Below are 21,067 nucleotides of genomic sequence, written 5' to 3'. Positions count from 1 at the left end.
TATCCTCCCTTAGCACAGCTGTAATGCTATCCCTTATCAAAAATGCCACTCCCCCTCCTTTCTTGCCTCCCTTTCTATCCTTCCTGTACCATTTGTATCCTGGAACATTAAGCTGCCAGTCCTGCCCATCCCTGAGCAATGTTTCTATAATTGCGATGATATCCCAGTCCCATGTTCCAAACCATGCCCTGAGTTCATCTGCCTCCCCTGTTAGGCCCCTTGCATTGAAATAAATGCAGTTTAATTTATTAGTCCCACCTTGTCCCTGCCTGCCCTGACTGTTTGACTCACTTCTGTTCTCAAATGTACCAGTCTCAGAATGATCTCTTTCCTCCCTATCACCCTGGGTCCCACGCCCCCACCTTACTAGTTCAAATCTTCCTGAGCAGTTCGAGCAAATTTCCCTGCCAGTATATTAGTTCCCTTCCAATTTAGGTGCAATCCATCCTTCTTGTACAGGTCACTTCTACCCCAAAGAGATTCCAATGATCCTAAAATGTGAATCCTTCTCCCATACACCAGCTCCTCAGCCATGCATTTATCTGCTCTATCCTCCTATTCCTGCCCTCACTAGCTCGTAGCACTGGGGGTAATCCAGATATTACTACCCTTGAGGAACTCCTTTTTAAATTTCAGCCTAACTCCCTGTAATCTCCCTTCAGAATCTCAACCTTTTCCCTTCCAATGTCGTTGGTTCCAATGTGGACAATGACCTTTTCCTGGCCCCTCTCCCACGTGAGAACATTCTGCACCCTCTCTGAGACATCCTCGATCCTGGCACCAGGGAAACAACACACCATTCTGCTTTCTCTCTGCTGGCCACAGAAACGTCTGTCTGTACCTCAGACGACAGAATCCCCGAACACAATTGATCTCTTGGAAGCCGACTTACCCCTCGTTGCATTAGAGCCAGTCTCCATAGCAGAAACTTGGTTGTTCGTGCTACGTTCCCCTGAGAATCCATCACCCCCTATATTTTCCAAAACAGCATACCTGTTTGAAATGGGTCTATCCTCAAAAGACTCCTGCACTAGCTGCCTACCTGTCTTACCCTTCCTGGAGTTAACCCATCTATGTGACTGTATCTGAGACTTCCCCCCTTCCAAAAACTGCCATCCATCACATACTGTTGCTGTTTCAAATTCCTCATCGCTTCTATCTGTCTCTCCAACTCGATCTGATAAGATTTATGGCAGATATAATCCGCAGTAACCCTTAAACTCTCTTTAAACTCCCACATCTGACAAGAAATACATATCACTGCAAAGGCCATTTTTGCTCCTTCAAAATCTACAGACCCAGAAAATAACACCGTTTTATTCCTCTACAAAATACTGCCCCAGGTTAAATTAATAGCTATGGCTTATATTTTAAGTTTAATCAAGAGCCTTATCTCCAAAAACATATAATCAAGAAATAACCCACTGTACTCACTAATACAGCCTTTGTGTTGGATAGACTTAAAACAACAATTAACTTATCTGACTCTGTGTTGTGAACTTCGCCCAAACCAGTTCCTCCAAGATTAATTTTCCCAGATGCACACCGATGTCCAGTGACACATGAATTCAAAAACAGCAAAGGCAGTAACTGTGCAGGTTCTCTCTCTGTCTGTCTGTCTGTCTCTCCTGCACTGCCCTCACGATGTGCACAATGTTTATGCAGTTGTCACAAACAAGGTGTCTCTCTCTCTCCAAACTGTCATGGACGAGCATTTTTGGAAGATACCAATCATCACATAGAATGGTGAGAATGCCATTTAATAAAATTTTCCTTGTTTCCTTTACCGTCTGTCACAAACCTCAGCTCGCTGCTATGTCCTTTCGGACTTCACTTCAGTCAGTTGTGGTGCTGCTAAGCTGTTGGTTATGGACGTTTAAGTCACATGTCCAGAATACATTGTATGCTCTCACCACCCATAGGTTTTCCCACCAATGGCATTGAACATAAAGAATAATGATTCATCAGCTGAGGAGTAGGGGGTGGCGGGAAGTATCTTTGACCTTGTGTCAACAAATTTGAGAGGTTTCAGAGTTCCAGTCGAGAACTGTTTGGGTGGTTCCATCCAAACTATACCTCACTGGTGTTGGAACAGGACATAGTGATGAAAGGTGAAAGTGAGGACTGCAAATGCTGGACATCAGAGTTGAAAAATGTGGTGCTGGAAAAACACAGCAGGCCAGGCACCATCCGAGGAGGAGGAGAATTGACGCTTCGGGCATAAGCCCTTCAGGAATGAGGCTGGTGTGCCAAGCGGGCTGAGATAAAATGTAGGGGGGAGGGAATTTGGGGGAGGGGTGCTGGGATTACAATAGGTGGAAGGAGGTGAGGGTGAGGGTGGTAGGCCGGAGAGGGGGTGGGGGCAGAGAGAACATAGAACAATACAGCACAGAACAGGCCCTTCGGCCCACGATGTTGTGCCGAACATTTGTCCTAGCTTAAGCACAACGTTCCGCAAGTTGGCGGCCTGTCTCCCCAATATAGAGGAGGCCACATCGGGTGCAGCGGATGCAGTAAATGATGTGTGTGGAGGTGCAGGTGAATTTACGACGGATATGGAAGGATCCATTGGGGCCTTGGAGGGAGGTGAGAGCACAAGTTTTGCACTTTTTTGCGGTTGCAGGGGAAGGTGCTGGGAGTGGAGGTTGGGTTGGTGGGGGGTGTGGACCTGACGAAGGAGTCGCGGAGGGAGTGGTCTCTCTGGAACGCTGATAGGAGTGGGGAGGGAAATATATTCCTGGTGGTGAGGTCTGTTTGGAGGTGGCAGAAATGACGGAGGATGATACGATGTATCCGGAGGTTGGTGGGGTGGTAGGTGAGGACCAGTGGGGTTCTGTTCCTGGTGGCGATTGGATGGGCGTGGTTCAAGGCCGGAGGTGCGGGAAGTGGAGAGCATCGTTGACCATGTCGGAGGGGAAATTGTGGCCTTTGATGAAGGAGGCCATTTAGGTTGTTCGGTAGTGGAATTGGTCCTCCTGGGAGCAGATGCGGCAGAGGCGAAGGAATTGGGAATATGGGATGGCGTTTTTACAAGGGGCAGGGTGGGAGGAGGTGTAATTTAGGTAGCTGGGGGAGTCAGTCGGTTCTCCTGCTCCTCGGATGCTGCCTCAATAGTGATGAAAGGTAATGTTTGTTTCCGGGAACAAAACAGGAATTGCTGGGAAAACTCAGCAGGTCTGGCAGCAAATCTGGAGAGAAAGCAGAAGTTCTGAGGAAGGATCATTGGATGCTGAAATATAAACTCTGCTTTCTCTCCACATAAACTGTCAGACCTGAGTTTTTTCAGCAATTTATGTTTTTGTTTCTGATTTCCAGCATCTGCAGTTGGTTGGGGCTTTTTTGTTTGTGGTTCCTGGGACATTGCCTGTATGGGATGAGTTTGAGAGAACGACTATGTTATAGAGTCATAAGAGATGTGCAGCACAGAAACAGACCTTTCAGTCCATCTCGTCTATGCCGCTCAGATATCCTAAATTTGCCTTTCAAAAATTTGCATTGGCGTTCCTTCGTAAAATCTGATCTTAGTAAAAGACTGCTGATGAGTTTTTGCTCCCCCTTTGATTCTTGTTTTGAAAGGGAGATGTTGTGCTGGTGTGGATTGTGTCATAGCATGTAAGCCAGAAGCACAAAGTCTGGAATGGCCAAATAAGATTGATTACTTAGAACAGTACAGCACAGGAACGGGCCCTTCAACCCACGATGTTGTGCCAAACATGATGCGAAAATCCCTTCTGCCTGCCCTTAGTCTGTTCCTTTCTTCCTTGCTTATTCATGTGCTTATTCTCTAACGCCCCGATCATATCTGCCTCCACCACCACCCATGGAAGCACGTTACCGATTCTTCGAACTCTGTGTAAATAAAACTTGCTCCTCATATCTCCTTCATATAATCGCAAACAGCAGAGATCCCAGTATGGACCCCTGTGGAACACCACTAGTCACAGACCTCCAGCCTGAAAAATACTTTTCCACCACCACCCTCTGCCTTGCCCTCTGCAAGGATTCAGAAACTGATTCAGAATCCATGTGCCCAAGTTACTGTGGATCCCATGCACGTTAATCTGGTGGATGAGCCTACCATGAGGGACCTTGTCGAAATCACGGTAGACAATATCCACTGCTCTACCCTCCTAGATCACCTTTGTCACCTCTTTGAAACATTTAGTCAACTTAAAAGACATGACCTGCCCACATAAAGCCCTGCTCACTGTCCGTAATTAGGCTGTGCTTTTCCAAATGTGTATAAATCCTATCTCGAAGAATTATTTCTAATAGCTTCCCAACCATTGATGTAGACTCACCCGTTCCTGGAATTATACCTATTAACCTTCTTGAACAGAGGAACAACATTAGCTACTCACCAGTCTTGTGAGACCTCTCCAGTTGCTAATGAGGATACAAAGGTCTTAGTCAAGTCCGCAGCAATCACATATCTTGCCTCTCTCAACAACCTGGGGAGATACCATGGGGACGTGTCCACCTCAATGCTCTTCAGGACACCCAACACCACCACTTCCTTGATCTCAAAATGCTGGAGCATGTGAGCATGCTTCACATGCTGAAAACTTCGCCAAATGGTTAGGATCAATCTGCTATCCTTGCAACCTAAGTGGATCGCGTACAGTAAGAGAGGGAGAGATTCCTGCTCACACAGGCTTGTTATCGTTATTTATTCTCTTTCTTGTAATATTGTTTGCTCGGAGGCTTCATTTGCAGCTACTGTACTTGGTGACTGTGTTGGTGTCCATGGAGATGGCGTGGTTTGGCCAGCTCCTGAAGCAGCAGCAGGTGGACTGTGGTCTGGATCTCTCAGGAAGAGATGGTCATGCTGTTGCCTATGAGGCAGGAGGCCTTGCCGGTGATGCGCTCAAAGATATTGATGAATGAGTTGATGACACTCATGGCTGCAGAGGAGATGCTGGTGTCCAGGTGGACCTGCCTAAGCACCTTGTAGATGCCTCTCGCCTTTGATCTGCTTCTTAGTGGCTGTTTTTTTGGGACCCTTGTTAGGCACCCTCCCTTGCCATTGTGTTAGACGTACTGTAAGTGCAGTGGAGGCTTGTGGTGCAGAGAATTGAACAAAGTCTGATCAAAACAGCACACCCAGTTAGAGATTTGAACTCTGGATTATCAGGTAAAAAGTCTTATGCTCTATCGACTGAGCTACCAGGCTCCTGTTAGTGTAGAGCGGCATGTCTCGAGCCATAGCAGGTGACAATAGGGTTGCATGGAATCAGACACAAGCATGTGCTATTTGGTATGGGAAACCAAGAAAGATAAAGGAAAGATGATTTCTAAATTCACCATAGCTGTTCAGTTGACACATGATTACAAGAAGTGTCCTGACATTCCTTCTTGAACAAGGATGTTATTTTGCAACTCACTAATCTCTGGCCTCCCCAGGCAGGACTGGAAGATCATACCAAGCCCTTCTCTTATCTCTACACCCACTTCACTTAGAAACTGGAATGCATGCAGTTGGGACAGAGTCTTATCCAGTCCAAGTTCTTTCCAGTTTGCCAGTATTTTCTTCCTGTAAAAATATGAATCACATTAAGCAAGAGAGCTGACAGGTAAGGCCAGGGAGTGGATAGGTACATGTGACTGGGATAATATAGCTATTTCAGAAACCTGGCTAAGAGAGGGACAGGACTGGCAGCTTAACACACCAGGATTAAGCTACTTTAGGTGGGATAGAAGTGGTGGAAGTAGTCAGAAATGAAATATGATGGATGAAGGCTCATCTACTGAAGCTTTGGGGGTGGAGCTAAGAAGGAAGGGGATGGTGACATTATTGGGGCTGTACTATAGGCCCCCAAATAGTCAACGGGAATTAGAGGAACAAATATGCAGAGAGATTGGGGAGACTTGCAAGAGCATTAGGGTTGTCATAGTCGGGGAGGTTAATTTTCTTAACATAGACTGGGACAGCCAAAGCATTAAGGGCTCACATTGGGTGGAAGTTTCCTCCGGAAGTATGTTGAGGATCCTACTCTGGAATGGGCAAAAAATCAACCTACTCTTGGGAAATAGGGCAGGACAGGTGACAGGTGACAGTGGGGGAGCACTTTGGGACCAGTGACCATAATTATATTAATTTTAAAATAGTTGTGGAGAGGGACAACACTGGTTCACAGGTTCAAGTTCTAAATGTGAATTTTGATGGAATTACACAGGAGCTTGCAAGAGTTGATTGGAGGCAAAGGAACCTCTGGCAAGTGGGAGGCCTTAAAAAGTGAGATAGCTAAAGTTCAAGGAGAAAGTGAGGTCTGCAGATGCTGGAGATCAGAGCTGAAAATGTGTTGCTGGAAAAGCGCAGCAGGTCAGGCAGCATCCAAGGAACAGGAGAATCGACGTTTCGGGCATAAGCCCTTTTCCTGAAGAAGGGCTTATGCCCGAAACGTCGATTCTCCTGTTCCTTGGATGCTGCCTGGCCTGCTGCGCTTTTCCAGAAACACATTTTGAGCTAAAGTTCAAGGCCAAAATGTTCCTATGAGGGTGAAAGGCAAGGTTGGCAGGAATAGAGAACCCTGGATGACAAGAGATATTTAGACTTTGACCAGAAAAAAGGAGGTGGTATGGCTCAGGCACAGGCAGCTGGGATCAAGGATGTATGCAGGGAATACAGGAGAAGAAAATCAGGAGGGCAAAAAGCGGGCACGAGATAGCCTTGGCTGAGAAGATTAGGGTGAATCCAAGGAGATTCTTTAAGTATATGAAAGGAAAAAGAATAGCTACGGAGGGAATAGGACCCCTCAAGGACCAAAGTGGACATGCAGGAGATAGGTGGGGTCCTCAATAAATATTTCTCCTCTGTGTTTACAGTGGAAAAAGACAAGAAGACCAGAGGTTGGGAAAGTTAGTGGTGATCTCTTGGGGACAGTCTGTTGGATGTATTAGAATGTATGAAGGTGGATAAATTTCCTGTCCTGACAAAGTATATCCAAGAACCCTGCAAAAGGCTAGGAAAGAAATTGTGGGAGCCTTGGCTGATTTTGCACCATTGTTAGCCATGGGTGAGGTCCCGGAAGACTGGAGGGTAGTGAATGTTGTGCCCTTATTCGAGAAGGGCTACAAAGGAAAGCCTGGGAACTATAGACCAGAAAGCTTAACATCTGTGGTGGGTAAGTTACTTGAGAAGATTCTGAGGGATAAGATATATATGTATTTGAAAAGACAGGGTTTTATTAGGAGTAGTCAGCATGGCTTTGTTACTGGGAGATCATGCCTCACAAATTTGTTGGAGTTCTTTGATGAAGAGACCAGGAAGGTTGATGAGTGCAGGTTGGTAGACCACTATAGAGATTTAAGTAAGGTCTTTGATAAGGTTCCACACGCTAGGTTGCTCTGGAAGGTTAGTCGCATGGAATCCAGGGTGAGCTGGCAAATTGGATACACAATGGCTTGATGGTCGGATGCAGAGGGTAATCATGGAAGGATGCTTGTTGGACTGGAGGCATATGGCTAGAGGAGTACCTCAGGGGTCAGTGCTGGGCCCACTGCTGTTTGTTACCTCTATCAATGATTTGGATCAGAATGTACAGGCATGATTAATAAGTTTGCTGATGACACTACAACAGGTGGACAGTATATTATGAACAGTGAAGAAGGTGATCAGGAATTGCAGCAGGACCTTGATCAGCTGGGGAAGTGGGCTGAGAAATGGCAAATGGGGTTTAATACAGCTAAGTGTGAGGTCTTGCATTTTGGAAAGTCAAATCAAGGCAGGAGTTTCATGGTGAATGGTAGGGCCTTAAGGAGTGTTGTGGAACAGAGGGACCTTGGAGTTCAGGTTCACATTTCTCTGAAGATGAAGTCACAGGAAGACAGGGCAGTGAAGAAGGCTTTTGGCAAAGTGGCCTTTATCAGTCAGGGCATTGAGTATTGAAGTTGGGAAGTTACTTTGTCGTTATACATGACGTTGGTGAGGCTGCACTTGGAGTATGGTGTTCAGTTTTGGTCACCTTGTAACAGGAAGGATGTCATTAAACTGGGAAGGGTTCAGAAGAAATTCACAAGGATGTTGTCAGGTCTCAAGGGTCTGAGCTCAGTCTTTTTCCCTGGGTTGGGGAATTGAGGACTAGAGGGCATCCATTTGAGGTTAGAGGGGAAAGAATGAAAGAGAACCTGAAGGGCAACTTTTTTTACACAGAGGGTGATATGCATATGGAATGAGCTGCCAGTGGAAGTGGGTGATGCTGGTACATAAACAACATTTAAAAGGGATTTGAATAAATACATGGATAAGAAAGATTTGGAAGGATATGGGCCAAGTGCAGGGAAATGTGGTTAGCGCAGATGGACATTTTGGTTGGCATGGATGAGCTTGGGCCACAGGACCTGTCTCTGTGCTGTGAGACTCCATGATTCTATGATTCAAGTTTTCCAACCCTTTCTTATGACTAAGCATATGTCGCCCTCTTTGTGTCGGGCAGGCACCACCTGACCACAGAGTATTGCCACGACTTACTGTGGGCTGCAGAAGATTTCACACACTCTTAGCGAGTTTTATTTTCCTCTTCACCCCTCTTTTCAATTTGTGGTGTATGACCTGGCTATCACTTGAAGAATTCAGTGGGCAAGACTCCAACCCCCTTAATTATTTTGATCCCTCATATTCTGTATCTGCATTATCATCCAAGGTGCTTGAACTTTGGCTCTCTTCCCTTTTACCCTTGTTGGATTGAACCTGTACCTGGAGCATCTTCTCTTTAAAAGATAATTCATTGCTTGGTTCCAGTTTGTCCTGTTCATCTTTATTGGATCCCCTCTCAACCCACAAAGGTAGTTATCTTCCAATTTTGATTGCTAGTTAATAAAAGCCTAGTTCAGACAAACTAAGAACTGTGAAGCGTTCATGGGACTGAAGTGAAAGCAGGCAAATTACTTTATCAATGGTGACATATTTTAGAAATAAAAACTTGGTCATTAGCTGCAGAGATATGATGAAACTGAAGTTTTGCCTCTTGGATTTACTAGACGGCTGCTGCAACGGCGAATGAAGAAAAGGCAAAAAATGCAAAGAAAAAGATGAAGAAACGTAAAACCAAAATAGATATCAGAAAAATGCATGAGGACTACTGCTACCGATGCTGTGATGGAGGCGAGCTTGTGATGTGTGATAAGAAAGATTGCCCCAAAGCATACCATTTGTCATGCCTAAACTTGACTAAACCACCCTTCGGTAAGCATCAGTATATATGTCTGAAATAAATATCGCTTGGGGTACTTTTAAAATTACTTTTAGCTACGGAACATTATGGGTTGAGTGCATGTTGAAATGTGACCATGTTTTGAAGATGCTGTGCAAACCAAGTTAGTGTGATTTTCAACAGTTAGCTCCTTGACATCCAACTGTGTGCTGCTTGTGGCTGCAGCTCTGAGACCCAAGCTGGTGCTTTAATCTAAATGTTGATCTCCATTTGAGCGAGGTTGTTCTCACTACCCTCTGTTGTAAATTTATTTTTCTGCAGGTCACATCAGAAGGTATTGCATGATTTGAAGCTGTGAAAAATGAGTGAAAGATTTCAGTTGTTATGGACCAGGCCAGACCCACTCAAAACATTTCAACAAGTAGCCCAGACCCTAACTTTGCTCGTTGTCTTAAGCAGGTGTACAGTGGATATTCCAGGAGAGATGCAGCTGGTCAAACCACTTGGTTTTAAACAAAACAGAATTTATTTACAAGATAACCGAATGACACACAATCAAAAAAGAACAGAATACCGAATAACTTAATGTTTCAAAAAACCCAGCAGGTCATCCCAACTTCATGTGGCTGTTCCCAGTGCTTGCAGCCATCCCCATAAACACGTCTTGGCAAAAAAAAGGTTAAATCAAACCCAGGGCCTTACAGGAGAGAAGCCAGAGAGCAAGAGTACCAGCATGGACCTGCTTCTTTAAGTCCAGCAGCTTCAAAAACACTATTGTTCTAAAACCAAATAAAACCAGAGAAAATCTGAGCTGGCAGAACTGGCCACTTCCCTTTCATTATACAAGTCGTTTTTAAAACTTGAAAGTCTTCTGCATGAGACAGTATCTGTTAGCTATAATCAAACTGGCCCTAAAACCCATCAACTTAGACTTTGCAGAATCTGCATCTTTCACGACTTCTTTGGAAAAAAAAGCCCCAAGGACCTTGTTAAAGGAGCAGCATAGTCACACCTCTCCCCTTAAAAAAAAAGCCCATCAATACCTGAAGATAGCTTCATTCTAAAACCCCTTAATCCTAAATTGTTAGTACTCTACAAGACACATATACATTACATTGATTATAAACATGTACTACTACACTGTTTCAGTCTGTTGTACTCCTGCCACTGAACACTTCCATTTCTCATTCAAGCCTCGTTCTGCAATATGCATAATTTTCAAATTGAATGGCTGTAACAACAAGCTTCATCTGCTATTTTTGTCCTTAACCCATTAATGTTTATGGAGAAATTTATGATCAGTGTATATGATTGTCTCAATACGATACTAGTGACATAAACATTGAAATGTTGAACGCCAACACTAAGGTCAAAGTCTCCTTCTCAACTGTTGAATATTTCCACTGATGAATGTTCAGTTTCCTTGAGGTCTTTGTATCTACTCGCCGTCTTCCTGTAAGAGCACAGCAGTGACACCCATGTTACTCACATTGATAGCCAGCTTGAATGGCTTTGAGTAATTAAGTATGGCTAATACTGGAGCAGTGATTCACACAGCTTTCAGGCTGTCAAATACATTTTGATAGTCTGCCATCCACTGAAACCTCTTGCCTTTCTTCAGCAATTCAGTGAGTGGAGGAACCACACTGCTAAAACATAGCATAAAGTTTTGATAAATCCAGACAATGCCAGGAATTGTAGTACTGCTCCTTTTGTCGATGGTATGGCAAACTCCCAAATAACTTTTGTTTTACCATCCCATAGCACCATTTTCTTCCGTGTCCAACAACATGGCCCAGGAAAGTGACTTGGGCTTTGGCAAATTCACTTCTTGCCAGGTTTACCACCAAACCTGCCTTCCGAAGTTGATCGAACAAGTCTGATAAATGTTGCAAATGTTTTTTCCATGTGTGATTGAACATTGCACGGGAATCTACATATTCAGCATAGTTGGGTACTCTGGCAATAACCGTCTTGGTTAGTCTCTGAAATGTGGCTGGCACGTTTTTCATATCAAGCAGCATGACTTTAAACTGACATAGTCCGTTCGGCATTATGAATGCCAAAATTACCTTTGCTCTTTCTGACAAAGGTACCTGCCAGTATCCTCTGAGCAAGTCCAACTTAGAAATATAAGTTGCTTGCCCCACTTTCTCGATACAGTCTTCCAAATACAGAATCAGATATGCATCGGTCTTTGTGATTTCACTTTTGGGTACCATCCAGTTTTGGCACAATTGCAATTGGTGAGCTCCAGTCACTCTAACACATTGAAATATGCGTTCGATCTCCTTTTGAGTCTGTGCCAACTTTAGATGGTTATGCCTCTGCAGATGTTGCTTAATCGGAACAGCATCTCCTATAACTACATCAAAAATATTTCCACATATCTCCCCTGTGATAATAATAACTCTTTCAGGTCATTTTGATTTTCCTCTGGAAGGTAACTCAATGATTTATCCCAATTTTTGACAACGTCTTCATAGTCCAATTTACTTCGAGGATTATCCAATTCAGAATCCTGTGAACTTGGTTCTCCATTCTATATTGTAAACAGTAACACAGTCTCCTTTGGCTCTCCTTCCCTGTCAGAATACCTTTTGAGCATATTCACATGACTCTGAGATTTCTTTCTGTCTGGAGTCCATATCAAGTAGTTCACCTCATTTAATTTCCTTTCGACTTGATAAGGTCCACTAAACTTTGCTTTTAAAGGTTCACCTGTCACTGGAATTAACACTTACACTTTATCTCCGATAGTAAAATTGAGTTGTTGATTTCTTGTCTGCTTCCTGTTTCATTGTATGCTATGATAGTTTTAAATGCCGTCTAGCCAACTCCCAAGCTCTATTTAACTGTTGCCAAAAATTTGACACATGGTCCAAATACGTGGTCTCTGAATTCTGACTTAACAATTTGTCCTTAATCATTTTTAACGACGCTCCCACTTCATGCGCAAAAACAAATTCAAATGGACTGAATGTGGTCGATTCATTCAGTGCATCTCTCATCGTAAAAAGCCCCTTATCTCAATTATTTGGATAGTCTTGACTATAAGCCCTCTTTAATGTCTGATGCCATCTTTCTAGTGCTCCCTGCGATTCTGGATTGTACGCAGTAGATTTGAATTGTTTTATTCCAAAGCTATCCAGAACTTCCTTGAATAATTTTGATGTGAAATTTGATCCTTGATCTGGTTGTATCTCTATCAGTAGTTGATATCTTATGAAAAATTTGAGTAATTCCTTTACAGTCCTTTTAGCTGTGATATTGTATAATGGAATGGCCTCTGAAAATCAACTGGACACATCCATTACTGTTAACAAATACTGATTCCCACTGTTTGTTTTAGGTCGGGGTGCTCTGCAGTCAATATGGGGGAGGCGATGGCTTAGTGGTATTATTGCTGCAGAAGCCCAGAATAATATTCTGGGGACCTGGCTTTGAAAACCTGCCACGACCAATGGTGGAATTTGAAATCAATAAAAATATCTGGAATTAAGTGTTGACTGATGACCAATTATCAATTGTTGGAAAAAAAAACCCATCTGATTTACTCATGACCTTCAGGGAAGGAAATCTGTCATCCTGACCTGATCTGACCAACATAAGTCTCCAGAGCCAAAGCAGTGTGGTTGACTCCCAACTGCTCTCTGAAACAGCTAAGCAAGCTACTCAGTTGTATCAATTGCTAGCAAGTCACAACAAAGAAATGAAACCGGATGTATCACCAGGCATCGACCTTGGAACCGGAAAAGACAGCGGCAAAAACGCAAACAGCCTTGACAACCATGCAAAGTCCTCCTTACCAATATCTGGGGGCGAGTGTCAAACATGGGAGAACTGTCTCACAAATTCGTCAAGCAACAACCTGACAGAGTCATGCTAATGCAATCAAAACTCACAGATGACACCTCAGGCACCACCACTACCATCCATGGATATGTCCTGTCCCACTGGCAGGATAGACCCAACAGAGATGGTAGCACAGTAGTATACAGTCAGGAGGGAGTTGCACTGGGAGTCCCTGACATTGACTCCGGACCCCATGAAGTCTCATAGCTTCAGGTTAAACTGGTTACCAGTTACCGTCCTCCTTCGGTTGATGAATCCGTATTCCTCCATGTTGAACAAGACTTGGAGGAAACACTGAGGTGGCAAGGACATAAAATGTACTCTGGGTGGGGGACTTCAATGTCCACCACCAAGAGTGGCTCTGCAGCAGCATTACTGATTGAACTGGTCCTAAAGGGTGTAACTGCTAGACTGGGTCTGCGGCAAGTGGTGAAGGAACCAACAAGAGGAAAAAACACAGTTGACCTCCTATTAATCTGCTGCTGCAGAAGCATCTGTCCATGACAGTATAGGTAACTGTACTGGAAGAGCTTGGCTAGGAATGCAGCAAGTTCTGGAGCACAAGTCTTCAGTACTATTGTTGGAACGTTATCAGGACCCATAGACTTTGCAGTATCTAGTGCCTCCATCAATTTCTTAATATCATGTGGAGATGAAGTCCCACTTTCACATGGAGAATAGCCTTCATCGTGTTGTGTGGCAGAACACTGTGCTAAATGGGACAGATTTCAAACCAAGCTAGCAGCTCAAGACTGGGCATCCATGAGGCTCTGTGGGCCATCAACAGCAGCAGAACTGTAATCCAGCACAATCTGCAACCTTATGGCCTGGCATATCCCCTACTCAACCATTACCATCAAGCCAGGGGATCAATTCTGGTTCAATGGAGAGTGCAGGAGGGCATGCCAAGAGCAGCATCGGGCATACTTAAGAATGAAGTGTCAACTTGTTGAAGCTGCCACACAGGACTACTTGTGTGCCCAATGGCATAAACAGCAAGTTATAAACAGAGCTAAGCGATCCCAGAACCAACAGATCAGATCTTAGCTCTGCAGTCCTTCCACATCCATTTGTGACTGGTGGTGGTAGACAATTAAACAACTCACTGGACGAGGAGGCTCCACAAATATCACCATCCTCAATGATGGAGGACCCCAGCACATCAGTGCAAAAAATAAGGTTGATGCATTCACAACAATCTTCAGTCATAAGTGCCTACAGGATGATCCACCTCAGGCTTCTCCAGTGGTCCCCAGCAGCACAGGTAACAGTCTCCAATTTGATTTACTCCACATGATATCAAGAAATTGATGGAGGCGCTGGATACTGCAAAGGCAATGGGCCCTAATAACATTCCAACAATAGTACTGAAGACGTGTACTCCAGAACTTGCTGCTTTCCTAGCCAAGCCCTTCCAGTACAGTTACAACACTGGCGTCTACCTGACAATGTGGAAAAAGCAGGACAAATTCCACCCAGCCAGTTACCGCCCAATCAGTCTACTGTCGCTCATCAGTACAGTGATGGAAGAGATCATCAACAGTGCTATCAAGCAGCACCTGCTCAGTAACCACCTGCATAGTGACACCCAGTTTGGGTTGTGCCAGGGTCACTCGGCTCCTGATCTCGTAACAGTCTTGGTTCAAACATGAACAAAAGAGCTGAATTCCAGAGGTGAGGTGAGAGTGACAGCCCTTGTCATTTGACCAAGGCCGCATTTGACTGACTATGGCATCAAGGAGCCCTGGCAAAACTGGAATCAATAGATACCCGGGGGCAAACACTCCGCTGGTTAGGCACAAAGAAAGATGATTGTGGAGGGCCAGTCATGTCAGCTCCAGGACATCTCTGCAGGAGTCCCTCAGAGTCATGTCCTAGGCTCAACCGTCTTCAGCTGCTTCATCAATGACCTTCCCTCTGTCATAAGGTCAGAAATGGGGATGTTCGCTGATGACTGCACAGTGTTCAGCACCACTCGTGACTTCTCAGATATTGAAACAGTACGTGCTCAAATGCAACAAGATCTGAATAATATCCAGGCTTGGGCTGACAAGTGGCAATTACCATCATCAATTCGAAACACTCTCACCACCGCCCCTTGACATTGAACGATATTACCGTCACTCAATCCCCCACTGTGAACATCCTTGGAGTTACCATTGACCAGAAACTCAACTGGACTCACCACATTAACTCAGTGGCTACAAGAGCAGGTCAGAGACCACGGATACTGCAGTGAGTAACTCCCCTCCTGACACCCCAAAGTCTATCCGCCAACTACAAAGCACAAGTCAGGAATATAACTTGCCCAGATGGGTGCAGCTCCAATAACACTCAAGAAACTTGACACCATCCAGGACAAAGCAACCCGCTTGATTGGCACCACATCGACAGACATGAACTCCCTCCACTACTGGAGGTCAGTAGCAGCAGTATGTACTATCATCAAGATACACCGCAGTAATTCACCAAAAATCCTTTGACAGCACCTTTCAAACCCATGACGACTTCCATCTTGAAGGACAGGGCAGCAGGTACTTGGGAACACCACCACCTGCAAGTTCTCCTCCAAGCCACTCACCACCCTGACTTGGAAATATACTACTGTTCCTTCATAATCATTGGGTCAAAATCCTGGAATTTCCTCCTTACCAGCATTGTGGGTCAACCCACAGCAAGTGGACTGCAGTGATTCTAGAAGGCAGCTCACCACCACCACCTCAAGGGCAAATAGGGATGGGCTATGAATGCTGGCTGGCCTGCAACGCCCATGTCAGGCAAAATTCAACAACATCTTTGTGCAGTCCAGGCCAGTTAAAATGTTTTTGTATTTTAGCTTGAGTTTCTCTCACTTTGAAATGGCCCTCTAGTCGCTCATATGCCACTAGCAACACCCCCTTTCTTTCACCCACTGGCAATATGACTTGATGAATTTCTGCCCATTTCTCATCTGCCTGAATTTGGGATAGTCTCACTACTTTAGAAAGTGAATTTTTGAACTTCTGTTTAAGTACCAATTTATGAAGTTAAAACTCCCTCTCTTGATTGCTTTCTTCTCTGTCCTTTTCTCTTTCTCTCTCTCTTTCTCTTTCCTCTGCTTTAAATCACAACTCAAACTCTTTCAATTCTGTTGCCCTTTCCCGGTCTTTTGCCTCGAACTCAAGCTGCTTCATTTTCAATTGAATTTCAGCCATCTCTAAAGATTCTGATGGTGTTTCCAGCAAATTTAAATGCAGTAATTATCACTCCTTTCTTCATGGAACGAGGCAGCTACAGCTCCAGCCTGTCTACTAATTCCAGCAGCTTGTCCTTTAATCACATTTTGGAAAACCCCAAAGTCACTTCTTCCATTTCCAGAAAACTCTTGGTGACTGGAAGAGCCATTGCTATCCCAAGCACTGTTTAAACCAACCGAATTCAACACCCAGAACAAAAGACACTAACACCTACCACTTGCTACCTACGTGTCCAAGAACCCTAATCCCAAATCGTAACAATAGAACAAATCCCGCAAAGAGCCCCCAATTTGTTATGGACCAGGCCAGACCCCCTCAAAACATTTCAAGAAAGTAGCGCAGACCCAGGAGAGTGCAGCTGGTCAAACTACTTAGTTTTAAATAAAACTGAATTTATTGACAAAATTACCGATTGAAACCCAAACAAAAGAGAACACAATACCGAAAAACTTAACCTATCCAAAAACCCAACAGGTTATCCCAACGTAATGATGCTGTTCCCAATACTTGCCCATAAATACCCCTTGGCAAAAAATGTTACATTAAACCCAGGGTCTTAGAGGAGAGATGTCAGAGAGTGAGAGTACCAGCATGGACCTGTTTCTTATGTTCTAGCAGCTTCAAAAACACTATTGTTCTAAAACAAAATAAAGCCAGAGAAAATCTGAGCTGGCAAAACTTGCCACTTCCCTTTCATTGTATGTGTTTTTTTTTAAACTTAGAAGTCTTCTGCTTGAGGCAGTATCTGTTAGCTATAATTAAACTGGCCCTGACCCTTCAACTTAGACTTTTTGGAGTCTGTCTTTTACAACCTCTCTGAAAAAAATACCAAGCATCAAATAACCTTGTGAAAGGAGCAGCATCATCACACAGTGCTTGATTAAAATCTTCAATTTCCACGTCAGTTTTGCTTGTGAGCAGAATAGTGTTGTTGTTCTCTAAGAATTTTCCAATCTAACCTTTTGTCAAACTACCTGAAGCTTGGATAAAAACAGCACCTGTGTCAGTTTTAGATTGCTTCAGTCACTTTTTTTATCCAATTATTAAGGGGATCTGATCAGGAACCTGTATTACATACCTCACAATGCAGGTATAGTACTTTGAGGATTTCCAAAAGAATTTATTTGGATTGTTGCATGGGTTTGGTGCTTTCTCAACATCTACAAGACTTCCAGTGATGTGGATGGGATGTGTGAAGTGTGGTGGGGGAGAGGTTCTAAAGCTTTTGATTAGCAGAAGGTATGAGGCAGTGGAGGAGCAATCAACACTTGGTGCATCATATATTATCTTAGGGCCACTGTTGTGGTCTCAGGAAAGGGCAAAGCTGAGACTGGCTGTCTGTTGGTTCAATTGGTTACTGTTGACATGATGGTAAATAAAGTGCTGAAGGTTGCATGGTGCTAGGAGGCAAAAGAAAGGCAGTGATACAGTAATTGCATCTTTATTAGTTCTTCTGTGTTGACTGTTTCTGGGAAAAACTTACTTGGTTCGATATCAGGGAGAAAATGGTCTTTACCTGGTCTGGCCCACATGTGACATGGACCCGCAGCAATGTGCTTGACTCTTAATTGCCCTCTGGGCAAATAGGGAAGGGATATAAATGCTGGTTGAGTCAGCAGTTCCCACATCCTGTGAACGAAGAAGATAATTGTTTTTTAATACGAGCGGAGAAAAATATACTACAATGTTATAAAAACATAGTCTTTTTATCAACCTATTCAGAGTTGTTCTCTCATACCTCTGGAGCAGGTGGGACTTGAACTGAGGCCCCCTGGTCCAGATGCAGAGACTATCTGGTGCTGGAAGAAGGGCCCAAACAATTTTGTGTTCCTATCTCTTAATTCAGAATTCTGTCTCCACTATCAGCGGAGATATAAATGACAAATGTGTTATCCCATAGATCAGTGGCATGGAACTGATCTGATTGTGTCCATTTACTCAAGCCCAGGCTGAGATTTTTGAAGAAACCTTAGTCGTACTGCTTGATATGTTTCCTTTCTCAAAAAAAATGGAAATGCAATCTTGGGTATTGCCAATTTCCTGAGTTAACTGGTGCTCCACTTGACTTATGAAGGCAGTGGGCGAAATGTTATCTGCTGCATATGTGAAGGACTCAGTGTTGTGGATGTGTGGAGAACCACGGGTTTTGGAAATTTGTTGGAAGCAGCTACAATGTTTTCTAGTGTGAAAAGCATATGATGAATTGAGCTGTCGTATTATTCATAATCCCAAGTCATGTTTTCCCTTCAATCCCCAGGAAAATGGGAATGCCCTTGGCACCATTGTGATGAGTGTGGCAAATCCTCAACTTCCTTCTGTGACTTCTGCCCAAACTCCTACTGTAAGGAGCACCAGAAAGGAGCCTTGATTGCTTCAGCGTTGGATGGCCGGCTCTGCTGCTCTGAACATGACCCAAACTGCCCAACAGAATTTGACTCATCCTCCTCTGTCAGTCTTCAGAACAATTCAGCAGCTGAGGACACCGGTGAGGAAACCACTGAGTGAAGATTTCAAAATGGAGATGCCATGGACTTGAAGTAATAAACAGGGCAACATTTAGTGTTGTGTTCAAATGGCTCTGGGGATTGTAAATCATGCAGAGTGGAAAGCTCAGAGATTCCAAGGGAGTAAGTAAAGATGACCAAAAGATTGTTTTTATTTTTTTTCCCCTTTTATGTTTTGATTTTGGACACCTCAAAGTGACAACTGTTCTTCAAGAATTATTAAAAACACAGGAAATGGCACTTAATTTTGTGTTAATCAAAATAGGTAGTGATTAGTGGTATTTGTATCCAACTATTGTTGCCCTTTTGTCCACTAAAAACTAAAATTGAAGGGCAGTGCAGCTTGCCCTAATCATGTTTAAATGATAACTGATCACTTGTGGGGTTGGCGGGCGATGGAAAAGAATGGTCAATGGACAATTCTGTTGGGTGATCAAAATGAAAAATTCAACACCCAGTAATCACTCCCTGAGCATACCCTCCCCTCCCCTCCTCCAATGCCCATCCAGGTTGGAAAGTGGATTATATCCAGCACTTTGTTAATTCTAAACAGTCTTACAGTGGACCACCTGGATCTGCTCAGAACCAGGAATGGCAAAATAAAACCCATGTTAGAAGCAGTCAGAAAACTGCCAGATCAACAGTTGTTAAGCCTCAACATTTTACAGGGCAATGAAGAGAACACAAAGGGTTTGAGTTCCAGTATGGAATTAGGTTTGAAGTCTAACAGTCGCTGGCGGTGTTGTGTTTTATTTGAAGCTCAGAAAATGCACATTAGTCTGAGCTTTGTCCCTTGTGGCTTAGGATGTTGTCTGATGTGGAACCCAGCTCCCACAATTTACTTCTAATTTTTATTAGTATTTACAGTACTATTTTTTCCACATTTATAAGTGAGTGTTATAATTTGAGTTCTGCCTTTTTGGAGTTCATAGTTTCTGTTATCAGCACTACCATTATGGCTATGATGATGTGATTTTATTATTTTTATACATTTATATGTAAAAAGCAAAAATTATGACAGAAAAAAATCATGTTTTTTTTAAAAAACTGAAACTTAGAAGTGTCATCTTTGCTCTTAAGAGTGTTTTATGGACAAACTAAAAAGTTCTTACTGAGTGAAAGTACTCCGAGAACCATAGGATTATACACAGCTCAGAAGGAAACCATTCTGCCCATCAGACCCATGCTAGCTCGATAAGAGCCACCAAGATTTTATTCCTATGAAATTAGCTTTCACCATAATTTCAGGCAGTCGATGTCTGATCATAATTCACTGTACGTAACATTCTCCCCATCTTCCACCTGGATTTCTTTACAAGTTATATTAACTGTGACCTCTGATTACTGATGCCTGTTAACCCCTCCACCCTGACACTGATGCAAGCCATTTCTTGCAATTTACTTCATCAAAAACCTTCCTGATTTGCCAAAACCTTCTCTGTGAACCTATGATTCTATGCTACAGTACTCTTGTATATAATAAACATTAAACTATGTCTGTATGTTTAAATAATCTTATAACTATCACGTTCTGATATTAGAACTTGGGTAGAATAAACTTGTGATATTTGTTTTTCAGCATTATTCACACATTGTATTTAATGGCAGAAAATCCTCCTCATCCATCACATGTCTATGTGTTGCAAATTCAGGGTATCTGTTTGATAAAAAGTCTCGGTAAAACTACCAAGTTTCCTCAGTTGCATGGACTGCATTTTATCTTTAATTCTCTTTTGCTTTCCCACTCAAAGTTTGCATCCACTGGCTCAAGGGGCATTGCTGAGCTGTAAGCATTGCTGGTTAGATGAGACTTCCCCTTCAGTTGTGAGTTGTACTGTTAGCTTTAAAATGAGCAAAATGGAAGTTACATGGAGTAGCTTCAGTAAGGTAATAACTACTGGCCAATGTGGACAGGATAGTGAATCCACAGGACAGAAAGGCCATTTTTACTCCTGCATCTTCTCGCCAAAACGTGTAATTCCATGTCCGAACTGTTTCTTGAGTATGGACTTTGCACACAAACGTGTAAATAATACATAATGTTGTGGCTGACAGGAGATGGAGGACAAATAGGTCTGGAATTGGAGGTTTTTTTCCCTTCCTAAAATAGCTGCATCTTCCATCATGCTTGCAAGGAACCTCCAATCTCATTATATTGTTGTCCCCAATTCGAAATGGGAGCTGTCAGAGTAGCAAAAAGCCCATAGTCTGTTCTAATAGGTGGTCCATCTTGCTTTAAGAGATGGTGTCTCTATTTTAGTAAAATTTTCATGATGAACAATGGGAGATTTGCACTTGACATAAATGGTGTGATGGAAGG

The 21,067-nt window shown here is 43.4% G+C and overlaps 1 protein-coding gene across 4 annotated transcripts in view; it reads left to right on the top strand.

Moving 5' to 3' along the window:
* Window positions 1-20,328, top strand: part of nsd3 (nuclear receptor binding SET domain protein 3) — a 101,743-nt gene extending 81,415 nt beyond the window's left edge. For all 4 annotated transcript variants that reach the window (XM_043681452.1, XM_043681453.1, XM_043681450.1 and 1 more), the window contains 2 exons: window positions 8,980-9,184; window positions 18,501-20,328. In XM_043681452.1, the coding sequence (XP_043537387.1) occupies window positions 8,980-9,184; window positions 18,501-18,748 (453 nt within the window). In that variant the 3' untranslated portion in view covers window positions 18,749-20,328. The remainder of the gene's footprint in view (window positions 1-8,979; window positions 9,185-18,500) is intronic.
* The last annotated feature ends 739 nt before the right edge of the window (window positions 20,329-21,067 follow it).

This window comes from Chiloscyllium plagiosum, chromosome 42, assembly GCF_004010195.1.
Source record: "Chiloscyllium plagiosum isolate BGI_BamShark_2017 chromosome 42, ASM401019v2, whole genome shotgun sequence".
In the NCBI taxonomy this organism is placed as follows: domain Eukaryota; kingdom Metazoa; phylum Chordata; class Chondrichthyes; order Orectolobiformes; family Hemiscylliidae; genus Chiloscyllium; species Chiloscyllium plagiosum.
The sequence above is the reverse complement of the archived record's forward strand: the minus strand, read 5'-3'. Positions and strand labels throughout refer to the sequence as shown.